The sequence below is a fragment of the Pelophylax lessonae genome (genome assembly GCF_965119305.1).
Source record: "Pelophylax lessonae genome assembly, chromosome: 4".
Taxonomy (NCBI): Eukaryota; Metazoa; Chordata; class Amphibia; order Anura; family Ranidae; genus Pelophylax; species Pelophylax lessonae.
Window position 1 is genome coordinate 280,902,570 of NC_138771.1, and position 23,799 is coordinate 280,926,368.

The 23,799-nt window shown below is 43.7% G+C and overlaps 1 protein-coding gene across 2 annotated transcripts in view; it reads left to right on the top strand.

The window, feature by feature from the left end:
* LOC309553665 (solute carrier family 23 member 2-like) overlaps positions 1-23,570 on the top strand; it is a 419,408-nt gene extending 395,838 nt beyond the window's left edge. For both annotated transcript variants that reach the window (XM_082254993.1, XM_082254994.1), the window contains exons 11-12: positions 18,803-18,898; positions 23,141-23,570. In XM_082254993.1, coding sequence (XP_082111119.1) covers positions 18,803-18,898; positions 23,141-23,316 — 272 coding nt within the window. In that variant the 3' untranslated portion in view covers positions 23,317-23,570. The remainder of the gene's footprint in view (positions 1-18,802; positions 18,899-23,140) is intronic.
* Positions 23,571-23,799: the final 229 nt, after the last annotated feature.

Below are 23,799 nucleotides of genomic sequence, written 5' to 3' on the forward strand. Positions count from 1 at the left end.
ACCCTTATTTTCTATTTTCTTTCGATATGCGTCCCACCTTTCTAATTAGGTGGTACGCATACACCTTTAAGACGGATGACGTCATCGCCGAGCGCCGCAGAGCGGCTATTTCAACCGCCGGCGTTCTCTCTCACGTTGTTCGTTCAACCTGCCTGTGTGTCCACATGCTTACAAGCTTGTCTTGCTACCGGAACCTCCAGCTATTCTCTTTTACTTGGAAACAGACCGGAACCTCGCTACTGATCCCTGTATCTCGCTACTGGATCACTCCCTCACTACTGGACCCTTCTACTACTAACCTTACTAGTGATAAGTACCCCAAAGGGGAATCCTCCATAACCTTACTTACACTATCTGCCTCTGCACATTAAGGACTGTTACTATCTATGCATACCAATTCTATCATCTGCACTGTTACATAGATTGCTAGCTCTTGAGTCTACTACCATCTATCCTTGCACTGGGTTAGTCTATCCTGTATTTGTCATCTGCTGTCCTTACCACCTGTTACCATACTCGATTACTAACCTATCTGCATTCTACCTAATACCATCTAATACTCTCCTGAACCTTTCTATCAAGTGCTTACCATCTCTGTCACTGTTCACACCTGTCCCTTCAGCACATCATCTTCATACTATCATATACATCCTATCACTTCAGGAACATCTTATTGAGTGTGTATATCTGTATGCTGAAGCTGACAGGCCCACAGTGATGAGTCTGGAGAGTTGGATCTGGTTATTCAACACATCTCTACATGACTACTGAGTGGAGATTCTGCAGCTGCAAATCCAGCCTACTACAAAAACGCAGGAGCGTTACAAATAGAACAACAACAGTATCCAACCTGTTAGGCGTGTGGTGTGTAGCGGCCATGTAATGCAAGCTCAGTGCGTATGTGTCTGATTAATCAGCATTTAAAAAAGAAAAAACCTTTTTTCCTTCATATTTTACTTTGACATACATTGTTTAGACACAGTTTTTTCAAATCTGCTCTTCAAAAAGCACCAATGTAAAGGGAAAAATAATTATTTTTCAGTATTTAGGGAAAAAAAAATATTTTTCAGTTTTTCATTCATACTTTGCTGTGACACTGTCATACAGCGTTTAGACATTGCTGTTCAAATCTGCTCTTCAAAAATCACCAATTAAAGGGAAAAATATACATTTTTCATTCATACGTTACAGTGAGATACACCCATTGGATACTGTTGTTGTATTCTGCTTATCAATAAAAACCCATTTAGGGGAAAAAAATTTAATTGTGGCCTAGTCTGCATATGTTACAGTGAGCTACACCCATTGGATACTGTTGTTGTATTCCGCTTATCAATGAAACCTATTTAGAGGAAAAAATGTAATTGCGGCCTAGTCTGCAGTTACAGTGAGCTACACCCATTGGATACTGTTGTTGTATTCCGCTTATCAATAAAAACCCATTTAGGGGGAAAAAAAATAAATTACGGCCTAGTCTGCATATTTTACTGTGAGATACACCCTTTGTATACTGTTGTTCTATTCCGCTATTCAATAAACACCCATTTACGGAAAAAATATTAAATTGCGGCCTAGTTTGCATATGTTACTGTGAGATACACCCTTTGGATACTGTTGTTCCATTCCGCTAATCAATAAACACCCATTTAGGGAAAAAAAAAAATTGCGGCCTAGTCTGCATATGTTACAGTGAGATACACCCATTGGATACTGTTGTTGTATTCCGCTTATCTATAAAAACCCATTTAGGGGTAAAAATTAAATTGCGGGCTAGTCTGCATATGTTACAGTGCAACAAGGCACACAGGTCTCACATGGAGGCCCAGTTATTGGTGGTGAAGTGGTGATGTTCCGCAGAGCGACTCATGCGTGCGTGCTGCAGCTGAAACTCCACTGTGGCCTGCTGCTGATCACACAGTCTGGCCAGCATGTGCAAGGTGGAGTTCCACCTTGTGGGCACGTCACATATGAGGCGGTGAGCGGAAAGGCTGAAGTTACACTGCAGCGCTGACAGGCGAGCAGCAGCAGGGTGAGAACGCCGAAAGTGCAAACAGATGGCTCGCACTTTCTGCAGCAGCTCTGACATATCGGGGTAATTTCTAAGGAACCTCTGCACCACCAAATTCAGCACATGTGCCAGGCAAGGGATGTGTGTCAAACCGGCTAGCCCCAGAGCTGCTACGAGATTTCGCCCATTATCGCACATCACCAGGCCGGGCTTGAGGCTCAGTGGCAGCAACCACTCATCAGTCTGCTGTCGAATGCCCCTCCACAACTCCTGCGCGGTGTGTGTTTTTTTCCCCCAAACAGGCAAGTTTTAAAACTGCCTGCTGTTGTTTACCCCTGGCTGTGCTGAAGTTGGTGGGGAAGGTGTTACACTGATCGGATGAGGGTAGAGGATGAGGAAGCGGAGTAGGAGGAGTTAGGAACAGGAGGCAAACTGAAGCGCCCTGCAATCCTCGGTGGTGGAAGGACATGTGCCAAACTGCTATCCGCCTCAGGCCCAGCCGCCACTGCATTTGCCCAGTGTGCTGTTAGGGAGATATAACGTCCCTGACCGTGCTTACTGGTCCACGTATCTGTAGTTAGGTGGACCTTGCCACAGGTGTTGCGCAGTGCACACCTGATTTTGTCACCCAATTGGTTGCGCAGGGAAGGGATGGCTTGTCTGGAAAAGTAGTGGCGACTGGGCACGACGTACTGTGGGACAGCCACCGCCATAAGGCTTTTAAAACTCTTCGTTTCCACCAGCCGGAATGACAGCATTTCAAAGGCCAGGAAATTTGAAAGGCTGGCATTCAGGGCCAGGGATCGTGGGTGGGCAGGCGGGAACTACCTCTTCCGCTCCAGTGTTTGGGAGATAGAAAGCTGAACGCTTCCACAGGGCATTGTGGAGATGGTTGTCGGTGACCCAGGTGGTGGTGTTGCTGGTGGATCCTCTGTTTGCGGGGTGGCAGGTGTCCTGAAGAGGCTAAGAATGCAGCAGCAGAAGAGAAAGCAGGAGGAGCCAGAGACCTTTCTTGGTTTTAGAGGTGTGCACTCCACTGCAGCTCGTGCTTTGCACTTAGATGCCTGGTCATGAAGGTTGTGCTCAGGTTGAGAATGTTTATGCCTCGCTTCAGGCTCTGATTGCACAGTGTGCAAACCACTCGTGTCCTGTCATCATCACATTGTCTGAAGAACTGCCACGCTAGGGAACTCCTGTGAGCTGGCTTTGGTGTGCTCGGTCCCTTGCTGCGTTGGGCAGTAGCATGCGTAGTGTCTAGGGCACGGCCGCTCTGCTTTTGCACCCTGCTCCCACTTCTGCTGTACTGGTGGCTCTGTGCGACCACCGTCTCTACCTCCAAACTACTCAGGTCACCTGCATGACGTTCATTCCATGTGGGGTCGAGGACCTCATCATCCTCCACATCGTCTTCCACCCAGTATTCACCCCTGCCCTCCTTGTCGGTCTCCACAATTCGGAATTCCGCAGCAGTTGGCACCTGTGTTTCGTCATCATCTAAGACGTGCTGCGATGGTCCTCCCATGTACTCATCTGGAGACCTAAGTTGTTGGGCATCGGTGCACTCAATCTCTTAATTGGTGCTTGTTAAATAGCAGATTTGAAATGCAGTGTCTAAACGCTGTAAGTCACAGTAAAATATGAAGGAAATCTCTTCCACTTCTGAGGCAGGGCTAGGTGGATTGCCCTGGGAAACCATGCTAACAGAGTCATCAAAAAGAAGAAGAGACTGCTGCATGACTTGGGGCTCAGACTGCTTGGCTGATTTGCAAGGGGGTGAGGTGACAGATTGATGGACATTGGCTGCAGGTGCCAACTCTGACCTTTCAGCAGAAGACTGGGTAAGAGACAATGTGAAGGAAGTGGAGGCACTGTCAGCAACCCAATCTACTATTGCCTGTACTTGTTCTGGCCTCAACATTTGTAGAGGCACATTAGGCCCTGCCAAATACTGCTGCAGGTTCTATCGCCTACTCGCAGCTGAGAAAGGTGTTTCACCTGTGCGTGTAGCTTGCACAGATCGACCAAGTCCTCTCCTTGCAACAGGATCTCCACCAGCAACACCACGACCCAGGCCACGTCCCTTATTTGACCTTCTCCTCATATTTATCGAATTTTGGATCTTCCCCTAAATGGGTTTTTATTGATAAGTGGAATACAACAATATGCAATGGGTGTATCTCACTGTAATATATGCAGAGTTGCAGACTAGGCCACAATTAACTTTTTTCCCCCTAAATGGGTTTTTATTGCAATGCGCAATACAACAGTATGCAATGGGTGTATCTCACTGTAACATATGCAGACAGGGCTGCAATTAACTTTTTTTCCCCTAAATGGGTTTTTATTGCAATTTGCAATACAACAGTATGCAATGGGTGTATCTCACTGTACCATATGAAGATTAGGCCGCAATTAACTTTTTTTTCCCCTAAATGGGTTTTTATTGCAAAGCGGAATACAACAACAGTATGCAATGGGTGTATCACACTGTAATGTATGAATGAAAATCTGATAAATAATTGTCCCCTTAATTGGTGCTTGGTGAATAGCAGATTTGAAATGCAGTGTCTGTCTAAACGTTGTAAGTCACAGTAAAATATGAAGGAAAAACATTTTTTTCTTTTTTAAATGCAGATTAAGCAGACACATATGCACTGAGGTTGCAGGAAATGGCTGCTACACACCGCATGCCTAACAGGTTGGATACTGTTGTTGTTATATTAGGCTATTGAATAAAAAAAAAAAACATTTGAATGAAAAACTGAAAAATATTTTTTTTGTCCCTAAATACTGAAAAAAAAAATTTCCCCTTACATTGGTGCTTTGTGAAGAGCAGGTTAGAAAAGCGGTGTCTGTCTAAACACTGTATGTCAAAGTTAAAAGTTAAAAAATTCTCTCTTTTTAAATGCAGATTAAGCAGACACATATGCACTCAACTTGCATTAAATGTGCAGCACCACACGCCGCCCACCTAACAGACTGATAAAAGTTTTTTTTTTCTCCTTTCTCCTCCTCACTGGGCTCAGGTCAGGGCATAAAGATCATGCATTGCACCCCCACACAATCAAATCAATGTAGATCGCTGTCTGATTAAAGAAGATTGTTCCTATGCTTTCCCTCAAAGCAATCTCCAGCCTGACCCTACAGTAATCTCCTATTTCTCCCTCCGGGCAAAAAGATTGTGCACTGCACCCCCACACAATCAAATCAAATTTACTGGCTGCCAGTAAAAATACTGACGGTTGGCAATACTGGCACAGTGGAACAAACAATGATTTCTTCAGAATAACAAAAGACAGGAATCTGCAACAAAGTTTGTTAAAATTCCGGCAATGTACATAGATCACCCAGAGGGGAATATTTTTTTCTCAAAAAAAGTGGGGTTACGCTTTAAGTCTAGGAGTTGTCAGAATTCCCTAAATATATAACTGGATTTAGGGAAGTTAGCAAATTTGTATTTAGACAATTATGTAACATTCTATGCCACAACTTTTCTTTGGAACATAAAAAAAGGGTAAATAAAGTTCTGCTTATACTGACCTGTACAAATGAATGATGAATGATTTAAAGAAAGAAAGGGAATTAGTACTCTGTTTGGTACAATGAAATGTTCCATGTGCATGCAAAATCCCGTTCTCATTTGTCAACACGTTTCTCACAGAAACTCAGTAGAGAAAAATGTCAATGAGTAATTTAGCTTGGCCAAAATGTTATCGTTCTTTAAGGGCCAACACTAAAAAACACAGATGGAGTAACATTCTCTGTTGTCAGGGAGAAGTAATCACTGCACAATTTCAAGTGCTGGATTTGAGCAATCCTTGTGCTTGGATCGTGTCCCAAACACAAAATAGACTGGGTCGGCATTACCTAGCTTTGCAAGTAGCCCTTGAATAATTACCTACATTGGCATAAATGTTCCTTTCACTAATATTTATGGAACATTGTTTATGAACAGATGAATTCCTTACTTTGGCTTGACCTCAATTCACTACCAGTCCTTTTAGAAGCTATGAAGCCACTTTGGTTTGTAGTCTATTTTTCTTTCTGTAAATACTTTGAATCAAACAAAGCAAACGTGCCAACTGGTGTTATTGCATTGTCGGGGGAACACCTTGTTGTGAAATAGACATTTAACAGGACGGCTTCCTTCTTATTTTACTAATGTGAATAAGACTAGTTTATGAAGTAATTAACTTGTATTTATAGCAGTTCTACTTAGTACATCAGGAATTCACTATATCATAGCCTGTGGAATATACTTTACTTCTGTTTAACCACTTGCCGACCAGTCGCGCCAGGTCTGCGGGTTCCCACGAAAACTACGTACCCATACTTTGCTTCGCGGGAATGATCGTATGGGCGTGCATGCCCATTTGCCAGAACGGTAACTGATCTGCGGATTCCTACCGCCAGGCACCCGCGATCGCTCCCCATGGAGACAGAACGGTGGTCTGCCATTGTAAACACAGCAGACCGCTGTTCTGTCAGTTGTAAACACAGGGATCCTGTGCTCTCCTATTTAGGAACACAGGTCTCTGTGTTCATGCAGGATTGCCACCAGGGCACCTGCGATCGCTCCCCATGGAGACAGAACGGTGGTCTGCCATTGTAAACACAGCAGACCGTTGTTCTGTCAGTTATAAACACAGGTCTCTGTGTTCAGGCAGCATTGCTGCTGGGAACCCGCAATCGCTCCCCATGGAGACAGAACGGCGGTCTGCCATTGTAAACACAGCAGACCACAGACCGCTGTTCTGTCAATTAAAAACACAAGGATCCTGTGTTCCTCCTATTTAGGAACACAGGTCTCTGTGTTCATGCAGCATTGCCGCTGGGCACCTACGATCGTTCCCCATGGAGACAGAACGGCAGTCTGTCGCTGTAAACACGGCAGACAGCTGTTCTGTCAGCAATGAACACAAAGATCTTGTGTTCCTCCTATATAGGAACATGTTCATTCCATAAGTCAATCCCAAACACAGTTAGAAAGCGCCCCCTAGGGACACATTTAACCCTTTGATAGCCCCTAGGTAAACCCCTTCCCTGCCAGTGTCATTAGTACAATAACAGTGCATATTTTAAGCACTGATTACTGTAGTAATGTCACTGGTCCCACCAAAAGTGTGAAAAAATGAAAAATGTCCGTTAGGGGTCCGATCTGTCCACCGCAATGTTGCAGTCCCGCTAAAAATCGCTGATCGCCGCCATTACTGGTAAAAAAAAATAAATAAAAATGACATAAATCTTTCCCCTAGTTTGTAGACGTGATAACTTTTGTGCAAACCAATAAATATAGACTTATTGGGATTTTATTTACCAAAAATATGTAGCAGAACACATTTTGGCCTAAAAGGATGAAAAAATTAGATTTTAAATTTTTCTTTATTGGGAATTTTATATAGCAGAAAATGAAAAATATTGTTTTTTTTTCAGAATTGTCGCTCTTTTTTTTGCTTATAGCGCAAAAAAATAAAAATCGCACAGGTGATCAAATACCACCAAAAGAAAGCTCTATTTGTGGGGGAAAAAGGGACATCAATTTTATTTAGGTACAGTGCCTTACAATTGTGCAATTGTCTGTTAAAATAATGCAGTGCCGTATGCCGTATCACAAAAAATGGCCTGGTCATTAAGGGGGAAAATCCTCCGGTCCAGAAGTAGTTAAAAACCAAAGAGGTTTTTTTTTTTTTTTTGCAAATGGTTTTGGCTGATATTTACTAGTCTTACATTACCTGCTTTGCTGAAGAAGCCTGGTGTTTAGAAAGCACAATAGCTCATGTTACAATGTACATGTAGCTGAAAAAGTCAAAAGATGTTTCAGTCAAAGAGAGCCTGAAAGCCAGGGCAGGCGCTATCACTAGGCAAATGAGACAGCTGCCTAGGGAGCACAAACACCTAGGGTGCACAAACACTTAGGGCCCAGCCACTGTCTTTGTCCCAGTGAAGCCCTAAGTGTGGGTGAACTCAGCTCTCCTTTCATGGTCACTGTGAGCCCCGTTCAGTGCCTGCTGTCTCCGGGACACATCCAATGCAGGTGCTGCCAATCCATTGTGTTCTGCTGAGCTCCCAATGTCACATTTCCTTCGGTCTTCACTGGCCCAGGGACTCCTTTGCTCCAGCCTGTCCCTCTGGTGGGGCCAGTGTGTGTGAGTACAGTGGAGGGGACAGGGCGGTGCTCGTAAAGGGTTCGTGGGAGCATTGGGAGAGGTGCAGTGGCTGCCTGTTAGCTGACCCCCCAGCCAGCAGGGGCCCCCAAAGAGCAGCTGGATGGCACTGGCAGGGATTCCGAGTCCTAAACAATACTGCCCGCCCACTGCTGAGGAGAGCCCTAATGAGATTGATGCTGAAACCAAGAAGAGGTAAGAAGGAGGATGAATCCTCCAATCTACATCAAGCTGTCTGTGTGGGGGGATGAAGGGAGTGTGAGTACTGCAGGAATTAGGAATCAGGTAGGTCGGTGTGTCTGTCAGGTAGGTCAGTGTAGTGGACAGGTAGGTCACGGTACTGGACAGGTAGGTCAGTGTAGTAGTCAGGTAGGTCAGTATAGTGGTCAGGTAGGTCAGTGTATGTGGTCAGGTAGGTCAGTGTATGTGGTCAGGTAGGTCAGTGTAGTGGTCAGGTAGGTCAGTGTATGTGTCAGGTAGGTCAGTGTATGTAGTCAGGAAGATCAGTATATATGTCAGGAAGGTCAGTGTATGTGCCAGGTAGGTCAGTGTAGTGGTCAGGTAGGTCAGTGTATGTGGTTAGGTAGCTCAGTATATGTGCAAGGTAGGTCAGTGTAGTGGTCAGGTAGGTCAGTGTAAGTGGTTAGGTAGCTCAGTATATGTGCCAGGTAGGTCAGTGTAATGGTCAGGGGAATGGTCAGGTAGGTCAGTGCAGTGGTCAGGTAGGTGAGTGTAGGGGACCGGTAGGTCAGTGTAGTGGTCAGGTAGGTCAGTGTTATGGTCAGTGTAGTGGTCATGTAGGTCGGTGTATGTGTCAGGTAGGTCAGTGTAGTGGTCAGATAGGTCAGTGTATGTGTCTGGTTGGTCAATATATGTATCAGGTAGGTCAGTGTATGTGTCGGGTAGGTCAGTGTAGTGGTCAGGTAGGCCAGTGTATGTTTCAGGTTGGTTAGTGTAGTGGTTAAGGTAGGTCAGTGTATGTGGTCAGGTAGGTCAGTGTAGTGGTCAGGTAGGCCAGTGTATGTGTCCGGTAGGTCAGTGTATGTAGTCAGGAAGGTCAGTATATATGTCAGGAAGGTCAGTGTATGTGCCAGGTAGGTCAGTGTAGTGGTCAGGTAGGTCAGTGTATGTGGTTAGGTAGCTCAGTATATGTGCTAGGTAGGTCAGACTAGTAGACAGGTAGGTCAGTGTATGTGGTTAGGTAGCTCAGTATATGTGCCAGGTAGGTCAGTGTAATGGTCAGGGGAGTGGTCAGGTAGGTCAGTGCAGTGGTCAGGTAGGTCAGTGTATGTGGTTAGGTAGCTCAGTATATGTGCCAGGTAGGTCAGTGTAATGGTCAGGGGAATGGTCAGGTAGGTCAGTGCAGTGGTCAGGTAGGTGAGTGTAGGGGACCGGTAGGTCAGTGTAGTGGTCGGGTAGGTCAGTGTTATGGTCAGTGTAGTGGTCATGTAGGTCGGTGTATGTGTCAGATAGGTCAGTGTAGTGGTCAGATAGGTCAGTGTATGTGTCTGGTTGGTCAATATATGTATCAGGTAGGTCAGTGTATGTGTCGGGTAGGTCAGTGTAGTGGTCAGGTAGGCCAGTGTATGTTTCAGGTTGGTTAGTGTAGTGGTTAAGGTAGGTCAGTGTATGTGGTCAGGTAGGTCAGTGTAGTGGTCAGGTAGGTCAGTGTAGTGGTCAGGTAGGTCAGTGTATGTGGTTAGGTAGCTCAGTATATGTGCTAGGTAGGTCAGTGTAGTGGTCAGGTAGGTCAGTGTATGTGGTTAGGTAGCTCAGTATATGTGCCAGGTAGGTCAGTGTAATGGTCAGGGGAGTGGTCAGGTAGGTCAGTGCTGTGGTCAGGTAGGTCAGTGTAGGGGACCGATAGGTCAGTGTAGTGGTCAGGTAGGTCGGTGTATGTGTCAGGTAGGTCAGTCAGCCGGTCCCCTACTGCGCATGCGTGAAGTGCACTGTGCTTTCTAATTGGCCCGGCGGTAGGGGAAGAAGGAGGGGGGTCAAACTTCCGAGGAACTTTCCCTTCCCCCCTGAAAGTTGCCAAATGTGGCACCAGAGGGGGGGAAGCAGATGAGCGGAAGTTCCACTTTTGGGTGGAACTCTGCTTTAACCTTTGTCTAGCCTATAAATATGGGGTTCTTACAATTTACCCTCTATGACCCTAACCTTTACTTTCTTAATGGAAATAACTCTGAGTGTGGCCTGACTTACTACCTTGCTAAGCTTTATGTTCTGTTTCTATTGTTATGTTATGTTATGTATTAATGTTCTACTGCCTTATGTAGCAAATATGACAGATACTACTGAAATCTACAGTGGCTGTGTCTGCACTTACTGTTTCTTATTTCCTTTACTGTCTGAAACCCAATAAAATATGAATGTACAAAAAAAAAGACAAAACTGCAGTTAGAAGTTTCTCTTTTTTTCTAATTATGTATCAGTAAATATATTTAATATTACTGGCATAAAGCTGAATACTCATAAATTTGAACACCTGGAACAAAGTGCCTGAAGCTTTTTAAATGTAACAGATTTAAATTGATAAGAATATTCCATAGGTGTTAAAAGTAGGATAATCTGTCATGCTTTTAGACAAGAATTCCATGGTTAAACATGCTGTGAAGGTCTGTCTTAAATTTAATTATGTATGGAATGCTGTTGAGGCCTTTTAGAATATACTCCTACATTTTCACTCTCAGTTTCTCAAATTAAGCTATGCTTCAGTGCCTGGTGTATGAATCTTACATTAAAATTATTGTCAGTTCTATGTGTTATAAGAATTTACCGTATATACTCGAGTATAAGCCGACCCAAATATAAGCCGAGGCACCTAATTTTACCACAAAAAGCTGGGAAAACTTATTGACTCAAGTATAAGCCTAGGGTTGGAAATGCAGCAGCTACTGGATCCAACTGGACCACCACGAGACCCAAAACAGGGGCTGCAGACATGGTAAAGGAGATGCAGGGCTGTGAGCATGGTACAGAAGATGGTACAGGCATAGTACAGGAGATGGTACAGGCATGGCACAGGAGATGGTTCAGGCATGGTACAGGAGATGGTTCAGGCATGGCACAGGAGATGGTACAGGCATGGCACAGGTGATGGTTCAGGCATGGCAAAGATGGTACAGGAATGGCACAGGAGTTTGTAGAGGCATGGAACAGATGGTACAGGTAGGGCACAGATGGCATGGTACAGGAGATGGTACAGGCATGGTACAGGAGATGGTACAGGCATGGCACAGGAGATGGTTCAGGCATGGCACAGGAGATGGTACAGGCATGGCACTGGAGATGGTACAGGCATGGCACTGGAGATGGTACAGGCATGGCACAGATGGTACAGGAATGGCACAGGAGATTGTAGAGGCATGGCACAGATGGTACAGGTATGGCACAGGAGATTGTAGAGGCATGGCACAGATGGTACAGGTATGGCACAGATAGTACAGGCATGGTACAGGAGATGCAGTGCTGCGGGCATGGTACAGGAGAATCTCTTGTACCATGCCTGCAGCACTGCATCTCCTGAGGAGATGCAGGGGCTGTGGAGGAGTCTCACTTACCTTTCCAACTTACTTTTAAAAATGCATGCGCACTGACCGGGGAAAAGGTAAGTGTGACCGTGACTCAAGTATAAGCCGAGGGGGGCTTTTTCGGCATAAAAAAAACATGCTGAAAAAGTTGGCTTATACTCAAGTATATATGGTAAAGCCCAACTCCAGGAAACCTAAAAAAACCTTCCCTTGCAGCAGGGGAGTTTATGTCTTGGGGACAGAAAAGCATTTTTACTTACCCGATCCTTACCGGTTATAGAATGTGATATTTGAAGCAATGTTACCTATTGCCACCAGATTTCTTGCAGAATCATCTGTGACCTCTTTGGAAATGACTTTATATACCACAGGGAATCTGGTGGCTATTTACTAAAAATGTGTTCCAACTGTTTGTCAGTAAGCAATCAGTATTAGATTCAGATGTGGACAGTCATAGACCCCATGCAGGTTGTATTCAGTTACTCTAAACTGAGTAATGGTTAAAAATCTCTTTGATTTATTAGCAACGAGGAAGTTTCATCATTACTCATTTTCTTCATGAATAAACAGTTATAAATAACATACTTTTATGTCTGTCAGGGTGAACAGCAATTCTACTGCACACTATGTGCATTGACTGCATAGACACAGGGCTGATATTCATTTTATTATAAAATAGACCTAGAAGCCCTCAACCAGTATGTTTGTAGCTGTGTAGCATTATACTTTTAGGTGGATCCCCTTGTTCCTTTATGTGTAATCCCAATTTCACTAATGTTTGCCATCCCCTTGGAGCAGCCATATGGTTAGACACACATGGGTTGGTTCAGTTGTATATTTTGGTTTTGTTCTACCCTTGGCAAGACTAAAATTGAGCGCCCCCCTCCTATGTAAATTTGCCCCACTCCTTTTTTAACGGATGTGACTTCCTCCAAAATTGAAGGTCTACAAGTCCCAGCATGAACCCCTGAGATCTCACAAGAGGGGGGGGGGGGGAGAGAGAGAAGGATGAGGGAGGGAGAGAGGGGGGTGGGTGAGGGAGGGATAGAGAGGGGGGATGAGAGAGAGAAGGGGTGAGGGGGGATGAAAGAATAGGGGGTGAGAGAAATAGGGGGATGAGAGAGGGAGAAAGAGAGAGAGGGGGGTTAGAGAGGGAGAGAGAGAGGAGAGGTGAGAGAGAGAGAGGGGGTGAGTGTGTGAGAGAAAGAGAGAGGGGGTGAGAGATGCGGCTCTAGCAACCAGTGGCCAATAGAGTCTCAGATGGAGGGGGGGTGGCTTTTTTGCTGTCCCCTGCAAAGTGCCACCCTAGGCCTGGGCCTTGTTGGCCTAGGCCAAAATACAGCACTGGGTTGGTTCACTAAAGGCAAATAGACTGTTAACTTTGCAAAGAAAGTTGCACTTTCTAAATGAAACATTCCCAGAGCTTAGTGAATGAGACGAAGCTAGGCTGACTTTCATCATCTAGTCAGCTGCAAGCAAAAAAAAATGTTTTTTTTTTCTCTGCACGCAATTGAGTTTTCTTTGCAAAGGGAATTTTTATAACGTTCACTAAGCTCATGGGGAAGTTCCCTTGCAATGTGAAAATTCCCTTGTAAAGTGTACAGCCTATTTACTTTTTATTTTTACTATGCTCTAAGGCCCTGTTCACACCATTTTTCAGCTCGTAAAATGCTCATCTCTGAAGTCTCAAAAGGCCCAACAGGCAAAATGCCATTCATTTCAATGGCCCCTGTTCACATCTGAGCATTTTGTCACCTGAAGCGAAACGCCTGAAGCTCAAAAAAGCACATGAGCTTCTTTTTTGGTAGATTACAGGCATTTTTATTAGATGTCGATGCCTGCCTCCAAACACCTGCAAAAAAACGCCTGAAAAATGCCTGAAAAAAAGCATGAAAAACACCCCAAAAAAACTGCCTAAAAATGATACGCTCAGGTATGAATGGAGCCTAGGATTAAGCAGGCCATAGACGATTCGAATTTCGTTCGAAAATCGTAAATGGCAGTGTTATCGAACGATTTTCGTATCGTTAGTGTGGTATGTAAAACGTTCGATTTTCGTACGACAGCAAAAATTCACATATCCAACATGTTGGGTTTTTTTGCGAAAATCGGCCGAATTTCGTATCATTAGTGGGGGAGTTGTATGATTTCGCCTAACAAAACACAGAACAGTAGGGAGTGTGTCCGGTAGAGATGTGGTTAAAAGGCACAAAAAATAGTGTTTTGTCGTACGATTTTCGGCTCACATTGATGGTACACTCGATGATGTGCACGAGAGCCGCTTTCGTTTATCGAACGATAAATCGTACGAAATTCGAATCGTCTATGGCCTGCTTTAGTATAGGATCATAGCTTGTTCCTTGGTATAATGTTAGGCCCTGATCACACCTGAGCGTTTTTTAGCTCGTAAAACGCTCATCTCTGAAGTCTCAAAACGCCCAGCAAGCAAAATCCCAATTATTTCAATGTCCCCTATTTACATATGAGCATTTTAGGGCCTGAAGCGAAACGCCTGAAGCTCAAAAAAGTACATGAGCTTTTCTCGCCCACTCCTGCCCCCTCCCCCGCTTGGGGTGATTATAGCTAGTCACAAGCTTCTTTTTTTGGCTGATTACAAGCGTTTTTGTTATATGTCAATGGCTGCCTCCCAACACCTGCAAAACACGCCTGAAAAAAAACCCCGAAAAAAAAGCCTGCAAAACTCCCAAATAAACACCTGAAAGCGATATGCTCAAGTGTGAATGAAGCCAGTGTGCTGTACCAAAATGCTGCAAGGCAACCCTGTACTACAACCCGGCATACGTAAGGGATTTTGTCAGTCATTCTGTCAGACATGCATTATCTATTTTTTTTTCTTTATTACCTAAACAGTTCCCATAATAATGCTGTGAGACTACTCGTATTTATGTCAAAGCAATCTTCTAAGAAAGGGTGTTTCCTTGTGAGTTTTACACCCCAGGCTTTTCCCCAGCACATTATCTGGCAAGATTTCAACAAGCATACACTGGTTTGTCCCTTCTGGAGGCTCAGCAGTTACAGCACACATGTAAATCAAAGGCAGATTAGTAGTATCACAGTCTGCTTTACTACACTGTAATCTTACTTCACATATTGCAGACATGATTTTACCACTTGCACTTGAATTGAAGAATCCTTCCAACACTCTGATAAAAAGTACATGTTCATATGTCTTCAGTATTCAGACATTGAGCTCACTGACATCTTTTCGGTGCGTAACACACATTATGCCACACATTACCATGTGTTACCTCAGGGCAGCCACTCCATTTAAATGGGCTTCCTGAGGCAGGCCATAGATGGTGCGAATTGCTTTCCTGCAACTATGGGTTGCAGGAAAGGAATTTGCACAATTTCCCCATCAACATGGACAGTGGTGACAGGGGAATCCCTCCTGCCTGGCTAATGTATTTTCTCACCCACTCCTGCCCCCTCCCCCCCCGCTTGGGGTGATTATAGCTAGTCGCGAGCGAATACGGCAGGCTGGTTGTACCAGGTTGATCAATGAATCAACAGTACATTCGGAATGTATGAATTTGAACCGCGTATGACCGGCCTTAGGCACCAAAACAGGTGCGTATGTTATTTTTTATAATAATCCTATAAGTGCAACTTATAGTACCTGGGACAGGAGGATGCAAAGTTAACCTTTCATAAAACCTTAATTATAATAAATAATCACACAAAACTCACCATCTTTATTTTTTTTGGCATAGAAATGGCCGCGGCACTTTATTGGTTTTAAAATCTTTTAAATTATTTATTCAACAACAATCAAATATTAAATCAAACGAAAAGATACAATCTGTATATAAATAAATAAATCAATCTCTCTTAGTCAGAGAACTCAAGCGAAAAATATATAATTCAACTATTATCCAAACCAAAAGTCCCCCCTTGATTCAAGGGTGACAATACCACATAAAGTGCCTGCGACGGGAGGGAGGGGAGCTCGCCAGGCAGCCTCCAGTCAGGGGATGTGAGAGACCCTCAGTGTGGACCCCCTTATATAGAGGTGGGCTGAATATTCTAGAACATGCGCGCGGAATAGCCCCTTCCCGCCCGAACTGCACCGTTCTCTTAAAGGGGCAGCGTCACCAAATTACTAAAACATTTATCTCTATCCTTATAACAATTTTTTTGTTTATTTCCTTTTTTTTTTTTAAACAAAACTGACATTTCTCAGCCGCATCCCCTGCCCCATGTCCGCGGGCGCTAATTCTTGCGCCCACTTTACTTACTGTCTAATTTTTAAACATAACTTCAATGTAGATATTGATATACAAATAAACCTTCTCTATGCAAAGTGTTCTGTGCCTAAAACATCTGTGCAAAACATACATTTACTTATATTTAAAGAGGAAGTAAACCCCTCTGCAAAAAATGAAAAAAAAAAAAACCCTGTAAAGACAAAGGCATAATGAGCTAGTATGCATCGCATACTAGCTCATTATGAAGTACTAACCTTAAAATGAAGCCTCCACAGTGGCGCCCACTCAGCGACAGGGCGGCTGACATGTTCGGCAGTCCTGCTTCCTGGTTTGCGTCCTCCGGCCATCTGATTGGCTGGAGGCACGATTACATCACTCCCATGTATGCGTGCGGGAGCCGCCGTTCACGGCCCAGGGCTCTGAAGGAACGGCACGGGTGGCCGTTCCTTCAGAGCGCATGCACCGATGAGGTCATCCGCTGCATGCACTGTAAATATCTACTAAATGGTGCAAGTTTAGGAGATATTTATAGCACCTATAGGTAAGCCTTAATATAGGCTTACCTCTAGGTAAAAGTCTTTAAAGTGGGTTTAGAACTACTTTAAGTGCCGGTTTCCACTAGTACTAGTTGTTTCAATCGGGCCCGTTTTCACTGCCGCGACTTCAGTTGCAGCGACTTCAAAAGTAGTTCGTGCACTACTTTTGAGCCGACTTCAGTGCGACTTCCCTCTATAATGAGGGACAAGTCGCACTGAAAGCCGCAGTTTACTTTCACTACGAAGTCGCGCTAGAAGTAGCACGACTTCGTAGCCGCGGTAGTGGAAACGGAGACTAAAGTGCAAAACTATGCTTCACATATACAAGGGGCGTTCAAGTCAAACCGGGACTTTACATTTTACAGGCATAAAAAGGTATGCTAGCAAGCGATACTACACACAGTAGTAAGTGGCAATTGTGTCCTATTACTGACATGTTGCAGGCCAGTCCAGAGACCGTTAATCAACATGGCAGACAACAGTGTCAGTGCATGCATGGAACAGCATGTGGTGATGACGTTTCTTATGAACAAAGGTGTAAAACCCACAGCAGCCACCCCTCCCTCTGGGACTCCGCTCCCCAATGAAAAACCTCAAGCACATGTGCTCCTGGCTTTTATACAGTATACCAACATGCATCGAGGCGACTTTCCCTCTGCCAATAAACAGGACTGTATCAAAAGTCCATGCACCCATTCGTCAGGTTTCCTCCCACTGTCCAACATGCCTCCCTATTGGACCAGTGTGAAACACTCTCTAGACTGAATGAATTGCATGCTGAGCACAATGAGCTCAATGAGCAGATCTCACTAACAGGTCCTGCTCTCTGGTAGACAGAGAACAATATAGATTTACCTGCAGCTCTTCTGGTAAGCAGACGGAGCTCAAAACTATACTTTCTCAATAGCACCTACCGAGGAGGGTGCTACATACTGTATGTAAAACCTTTAAAAAATGTGTTTGCTGTAACTGATTTTAAAGTGTTTACTGGAGTTCAGCTTCCATTTGTTAGGGTATTAAAATCTGCTAGTACATCTAATAATCCTTCCCCAGACTGACAATGCTGCTGTACAAATCTGTCTCCTGTGCTCATTTATCCAGAGTGATCTCTGTATAATACAGGAAGTTTGTTACTGGCTAGATCACCAGGTAAAAACAGATAGGGAAAAAAGCCTACAAAATGAAAACCAGAAAAGCCACTTAATCTAATGATTGCTAAGCTGCAATATATTACATTTTTGGTTTTGCGTTTATTACCGCTTTAATTATATATGTAGCACTACTCCCGTGGGAGCTGCTGGTTATGGGTTCCCCTGGGTTACCCATAGCAAAAACTTGACAAAATAGCATATTCTAAGTGCTCGGCTCAGTCAGAAAACAGTCCAGGGGTTTTGGCTTTTGTTGATTTATTTGAAAACTGGGATAGGAGAAGGGATGAGTGGGATACTCCAACTGAATAACTATGCACAACTGCTGGGACTTTCTGATTAGCTGAATGAGGCAAGGCCACTGCCTCACCTTGCCACTATAATGAAGAACAATTAAATGAACTGCACTGTATTGTGAATCACTCTTCAGGGTCCTAGTTGGCACCCCCTTTGTCCCTATTCTTCAGGGTTTTACACAGCACCCCCTTTACTCTGACACTCTGTGTGAGCTAGCCCCTTGATCCTATGACTTCACTGGAGTGGTCCCCCTTCCTGGGCAGACCCTTTGGCAAGTCCCCTGGTACTCACGGACACTGCTTTCCCAGAAGACTCTGCCAGCAGCTCCACTGGATCTTTCTGCAGCTCAGCTCCACACCTGGATCACTAGGCCGACTGCTTAAGACCACTTTCCTCATACAGCAGGAGAGACAAGCCATCAGCCTCCTCCTGGGACTCTACTTCCCGCCAAAGACGCCCTGTCACATGTCCCCCCGGCTTTTATGAGCAATCCCAGGATGCACTCCCAGAGTGCCCTCCAACTGGGACTCTGACAAAAGCCAATGTGTCACTGGCTAGGTTTCCTCCACTGTCCAACATGCTCCCTTATTGGATGCAGTGGGGACACTCCCTTAGACCCAGTGAATCACACCTGGGAATATGCAACAGGCAACCTAATAGAAGAGGCTCCCCTGATAAGCAGAAGGAGCATAAGATGATTTTACCTAGCACCTACCTAGGAGGGTGCTACATATAGATTTCATTTCTAGGGTAGATATCATGCATAATGTTCTCTGACGGAACTCTATAACACTTTGTCACACATTTTACTCATGGGGCCAAGTATGTTATAATTAAAAAGATCTGAAAGTATAATTAATAATTATCTGGCTTTTATATTTTGGCAGGGACAAAAGAAATTGATCAAACCATAACTGTACTTCTTACAACACATATGTTTGTTGGAGGATTTTTCGGATGTTTCCTGGACAATACTATACCAGGTAATTTTTTCACATGTGTATTTGTAAGATTTTCACACATAGAGTATGTCCTTACTATGGCTCTAAACTCCCTTGGTGGGTAATCAGACTCAAGTGATGAAGTAGGAATAGATTTTTAATAAAAGCAAAATAGTACACAACGCTTTGCATCTGTCAAAGAGTCAAACACCTAAACCAGCCTTTCTCAACCTTTTCAACACAAACTTGAAATACATTTCTGGTCTCAGGGAACCCCTGCTAAAAATGAAAAATTTACAACTCATGAGACATTAGTGTGACAGTCAGTGGGAAGAATGCTCCTTAATCTTGTCATTATTGGGAAGAATTACCATCTTACAGATAGCCAAAAAGAACAATGGTGTCATTGGAAACTTATCTGAGAGGCAGAAATCACCAAGGAACCCCTAGCAACCTCAGGAGGAACCCTAGTTGAGAAACCCTGATCTAAACCATATTTAGTATTACTTAAGAAAAAAATAAAAGCAGATATAGGTAACTTTTCCACTCTGTTACCCACCCATAGATTTGCCAGCACCATTGCGACCACTATTTCCACATACACTACTACCACCCCAAATATGTTCCATGTTAAATTAGCATTACAATATTGGTTCTTAATACTACTTTTCTCTTTTTATATAAGACTTTTGTAAATGACCAGCCTTTACTGAAATTTACAAAATGATTGTTTTATTATTTTCATGACAACCCTTGAAAGAGGTTGAGTGCCTGATTGACCAATTTCTTTTACAGTAGTCTATTAAGGGCTCTTTCACGCGGTCCGCCTCCGTAGGCGGTTCCGTGCTGCTCAGCGGGGATCGATCCGCGATCCCCGCTGAGCCAGCGGATGACAGCTCCGTCTCCACTTGCAGTGCGGAGAGGGAGGTGTCACAGCCCCCGCTGCTCTATATGGGGAATCGGATGAGAGAGGACCGACTGTCCGCTCTCATCCGATCCCATCCGATCCGATCCCCAGGACGGATGGAAAATAGGGTTTCCATCCGTCCAGATTTCATGGACAGGATCGGATACGGATGGCAGCGGGTGTCAGCGGACATGTCACCGCTGACATCCGCTGCTCCATAGGGCTGAATGGGGCATCCGATCAGATCTGCCTAAAAAAATGACAGGCGGATCTGATCGGACCGCCCGTGTGAAAGAGCCCTAAGAAGGTTTTACCTTGTAGACAGAATAGTTAAGGAATAAAAACACAAATGGGCAATATCCATTTTTTAGCAAGTCCGAGTTGTCTTTCACAGCAGCCTTATCCCTGTGGCATACAGCACCATACTTTGTGTATTAGAAAGTCTTTATAAATTATAAAAGCGTATGCACAGCTATAATGTCCTGCCCTAAAGACACAATAGAAAATGAATTAAACTCTCCAAAAATGAGAGCAGTTCCCATATTAGAAAAAATTAAATAAAATAAAATAGCAGCACATGTGATGGTACTGTATGTGATTAGCTAGGTAAATCATGGCCCATGAAATGTCTTTAAAAGTCCAGAGTGTGAAGAACGATAACTCTAGTATGCAGCTTCTGAAGATCAGGGAGATCCAGCACGATGACACAGAACAAAGAGCCATGCATTGTTCCTTTGCTATTTGTATTTCTTTTTAAACAGATGTCATGTGAAGAGGCGTCCAGTGCCATAAATTATAATATTTAGCCCATATAGCTAAATGAGAGAAATCACTTGATTCTCCCATCTACTCTAACAGCATGGATGAGTACATGTGCAGTGCAGGTGCCTTTAACATAAATTGATTGAAAAACCTAATTTGGTCGAGCAGGGTGACCATCCAGGCCAGCCACAGAATGAGTTTTTGATGATACAGCGAATCAGTCAAATTCCATTAGGGTATTTCCAGTAGAAATGGGCCGAACACCCCTCTGTATGTTCGCACCAGAACTCCCGAACAGAGAAAAAGTTCTGAACCGAACGGTGAACACTAAAAGTCTATGTGACCCGAACTTGAAAAATCAAAAATCCCCCTTCTGACCTTGTGGCATTTTGTTCATTATCTTTTATCTGTATTGCCTGAAGGCGACAATACATTACAGTTTAACCACTTGCCTACCGGGCACTTTCACCCCCTTCCTATCCAGGCCAATTTTCAGCTTTCAGTGCTCTCACGCTTTGAATTACAATTGCGCGGTCATGCTACACTGTACCCATATGAAATTTTTATAATTTTTTTCACACAAATAGAGCTTTATTTTGGTGGTATTTAATCATCTCTGGGTTTTTTATTTCTTACAAAAAAAAAGAAAAAAGACAGAAAATTTTGAAAAAAAAAAAGGTTTTTCTTATTTTCTGCGAGTAAATTTTGAAAATAAATACATTTTTCTCCTTCACTGATGTGCGCTGATGAGGCAGCACTGATGGGCACTGATAGGCTGCACTGATGGGCACTGATGAGGTGGCACTTATGGGCACTGATGAGGTGGCACTTATGGGCACTGATGAGGTGGCACTGATGAGGAGGTACTAATATGCCGCATTGATGAGCACTGATAGGCGTCACTGATAGGCGGCACTGATGAGCACTGATAGGTGGCACTGCTGGGCACTGAGAGGTGGCACTGTTGGGCACTGAGAGCCGGCACTGATGGGCGGCACTGATGGGCACTGAGAGGCGGCACTGCTGGACACTGATGGGTGGCACTGATGGACACTGATGGGTGGCACTGATGGGCGGCACTGATGAGCACTGATGGGCAGCACCATCAGTGCCCACACTCAGTGCCCATAGTGCTGCCAGTCAGTGCTCATCAGTGCCTAGATGAGCAGGCACTGATGGGCACTGACTGGCAGCACTATGGGCACTGATTGTGGGCACTGATGGGGGGCACTGATGGCGGGCACTGTGGGCACTGATGGTGGGCACTTAGGGTATTTTATTTACCTTGTGTAATCAGTGCACTGGTGATCAGTGCCCTGATTACATTCCTCTGTGTCCCCGAACGGCTGATCGGCTCTGCTCCTTCCTCACACTGCAGTCTCTGTGTGAGGAAGGAGAGCTGGCGATGAGAGATGATCTCATATGTTTACATATGAGATTATCTCTAATTGCATGGGCATCACATTGATTACTGTATTTATGTCACTGTTCCCCAGAAAGTGTCATAAATGTCAGTTAGGGGTCTTATCTGTCCGCCGCAATGTCACAGTCCCGCTAAAAATCGCTGATCGCCACCATTACTAATAAAAACAAAAAATAAATAAAAAGTCCAAAAATCTATCCCGTAGTTTGTAAACGCTGTAACTTTTGCGCAAACCAATTAAAATACTCTTTTTGGGATTTTTTTTTACCAAAAATATGTAGCAGAATACAAATTGGCCTAAACTGATAAAAACATTTAATTTTTAAAAAATTTTTATTGGGAATTTTTTATAGGAGAATGTAAAAAATATGGAATTTTTTTCAAAATTGTCACTTTTTTTTGTTTATAGCGCGAAATCTAAAAACCGCAGAGGTGATCAAATACTACCAAAGTAATGCTCTATTTGTGGGGAAAAAAGGACATCAATTGTATTTGGGTACAGCGTAGCACGACCGCTCAATTTTTTGTTAAAGTAACTCAGTGCCGAATCGCAAATAATGGCCTGGTCATTAAGGGGGTAAAACCTTCTGGGGCTGAAGTGGTTAAAAACTATTGTTTTAAAAAAAGTTTTTTGCATTAATACTTGTGCTCTAGGGCAGTACCCGGGTCCCTATACACATTTTATGGCAATAACTTGCATATAAGCCTTTAAAATAAGGACTTTGGATTTTTCACATTAGTGTCCTTTAGCCTTTATTAAAGTTTGCATGTTTGAAAAGGGGGGTGTTCTGCCCATCACTAGTTTTATACTGCCTTGATGAGTAATGTTGGACTTCTAACCTCTATACATAAGTATTAGTCACCAGTTCTAGGAAATGTGCAGAGGTAACCTTTCAAACTGGCATCTATTATTCTGCTTGATACTTTGGTCTGTTTAGGTAGCAATAGACAGGCTGTGAGCACAAAATATGTTTTTTGGCTCTGAAAAAGGACTTTTTTTAGTAAGGGTGTTCCTTAAATCATCACAAAGCTACCTTAACTACTGTTTGAATATTAAACTTGTGTGCTTAAGTATCCGATCTCAGGATGTTTCTCTGCCTGCCATTGTGCATGTTTTGGCTAGCAACCAGCATTGGGCAATAAATCATTTGTTCAGGCAGAAATGATGATCTTGTTTCTTATTTCCGCTTAGGTTCAGCTGAAGAAAGGGGAACTAACGCTTGGCATAAACAAATGCATGCAGGGAAAACTAATGGCAGTGCAGGACAATCTTGTTATGATCTGCCTTTTGTCACAAAATATCTAAGAAAGCTTTCCTGGAGTCGATACATTCCATTCTTACCAACATTTCAGATGAAAAGGAATTAGCTGACCACTTCCAACAAGTCGTATTGCATAAGCTAAATCCACCAGACCAGCATCTGAAAGTTCACCACCAGAAGCAAAAATGATCAGACAATATTTTTACCTGATGAAATATACCCTGCTTTATCAAATAACTGAATAAACACTGGGCTGAGGGAACATCATTAATAAAACATTTGATTTTAACACTGGGATGTTTTTGCATTTTGAATGCGTAATACACATACAATTTCACATTTGTTAATCCTTATTTTTAGCAGTTGTGTGTAGTATAATAATAAAATACCTCTCCACACAAAGATAAATATGCTGTACTTAAAATGGGTTAAAGAGGGACTAAACTGAAATATTGGCCATAAAAAGGCAGTCAGAGGGCACCAGTCACCAGTTTTGTCTATGGTCTCCCTGCAGGTGATTTTCCCCATTATTGACATACCATGTGTAGCAGTTTTTCCAGGCCTTGGGCCTGATGTGAGTCTGCCATTT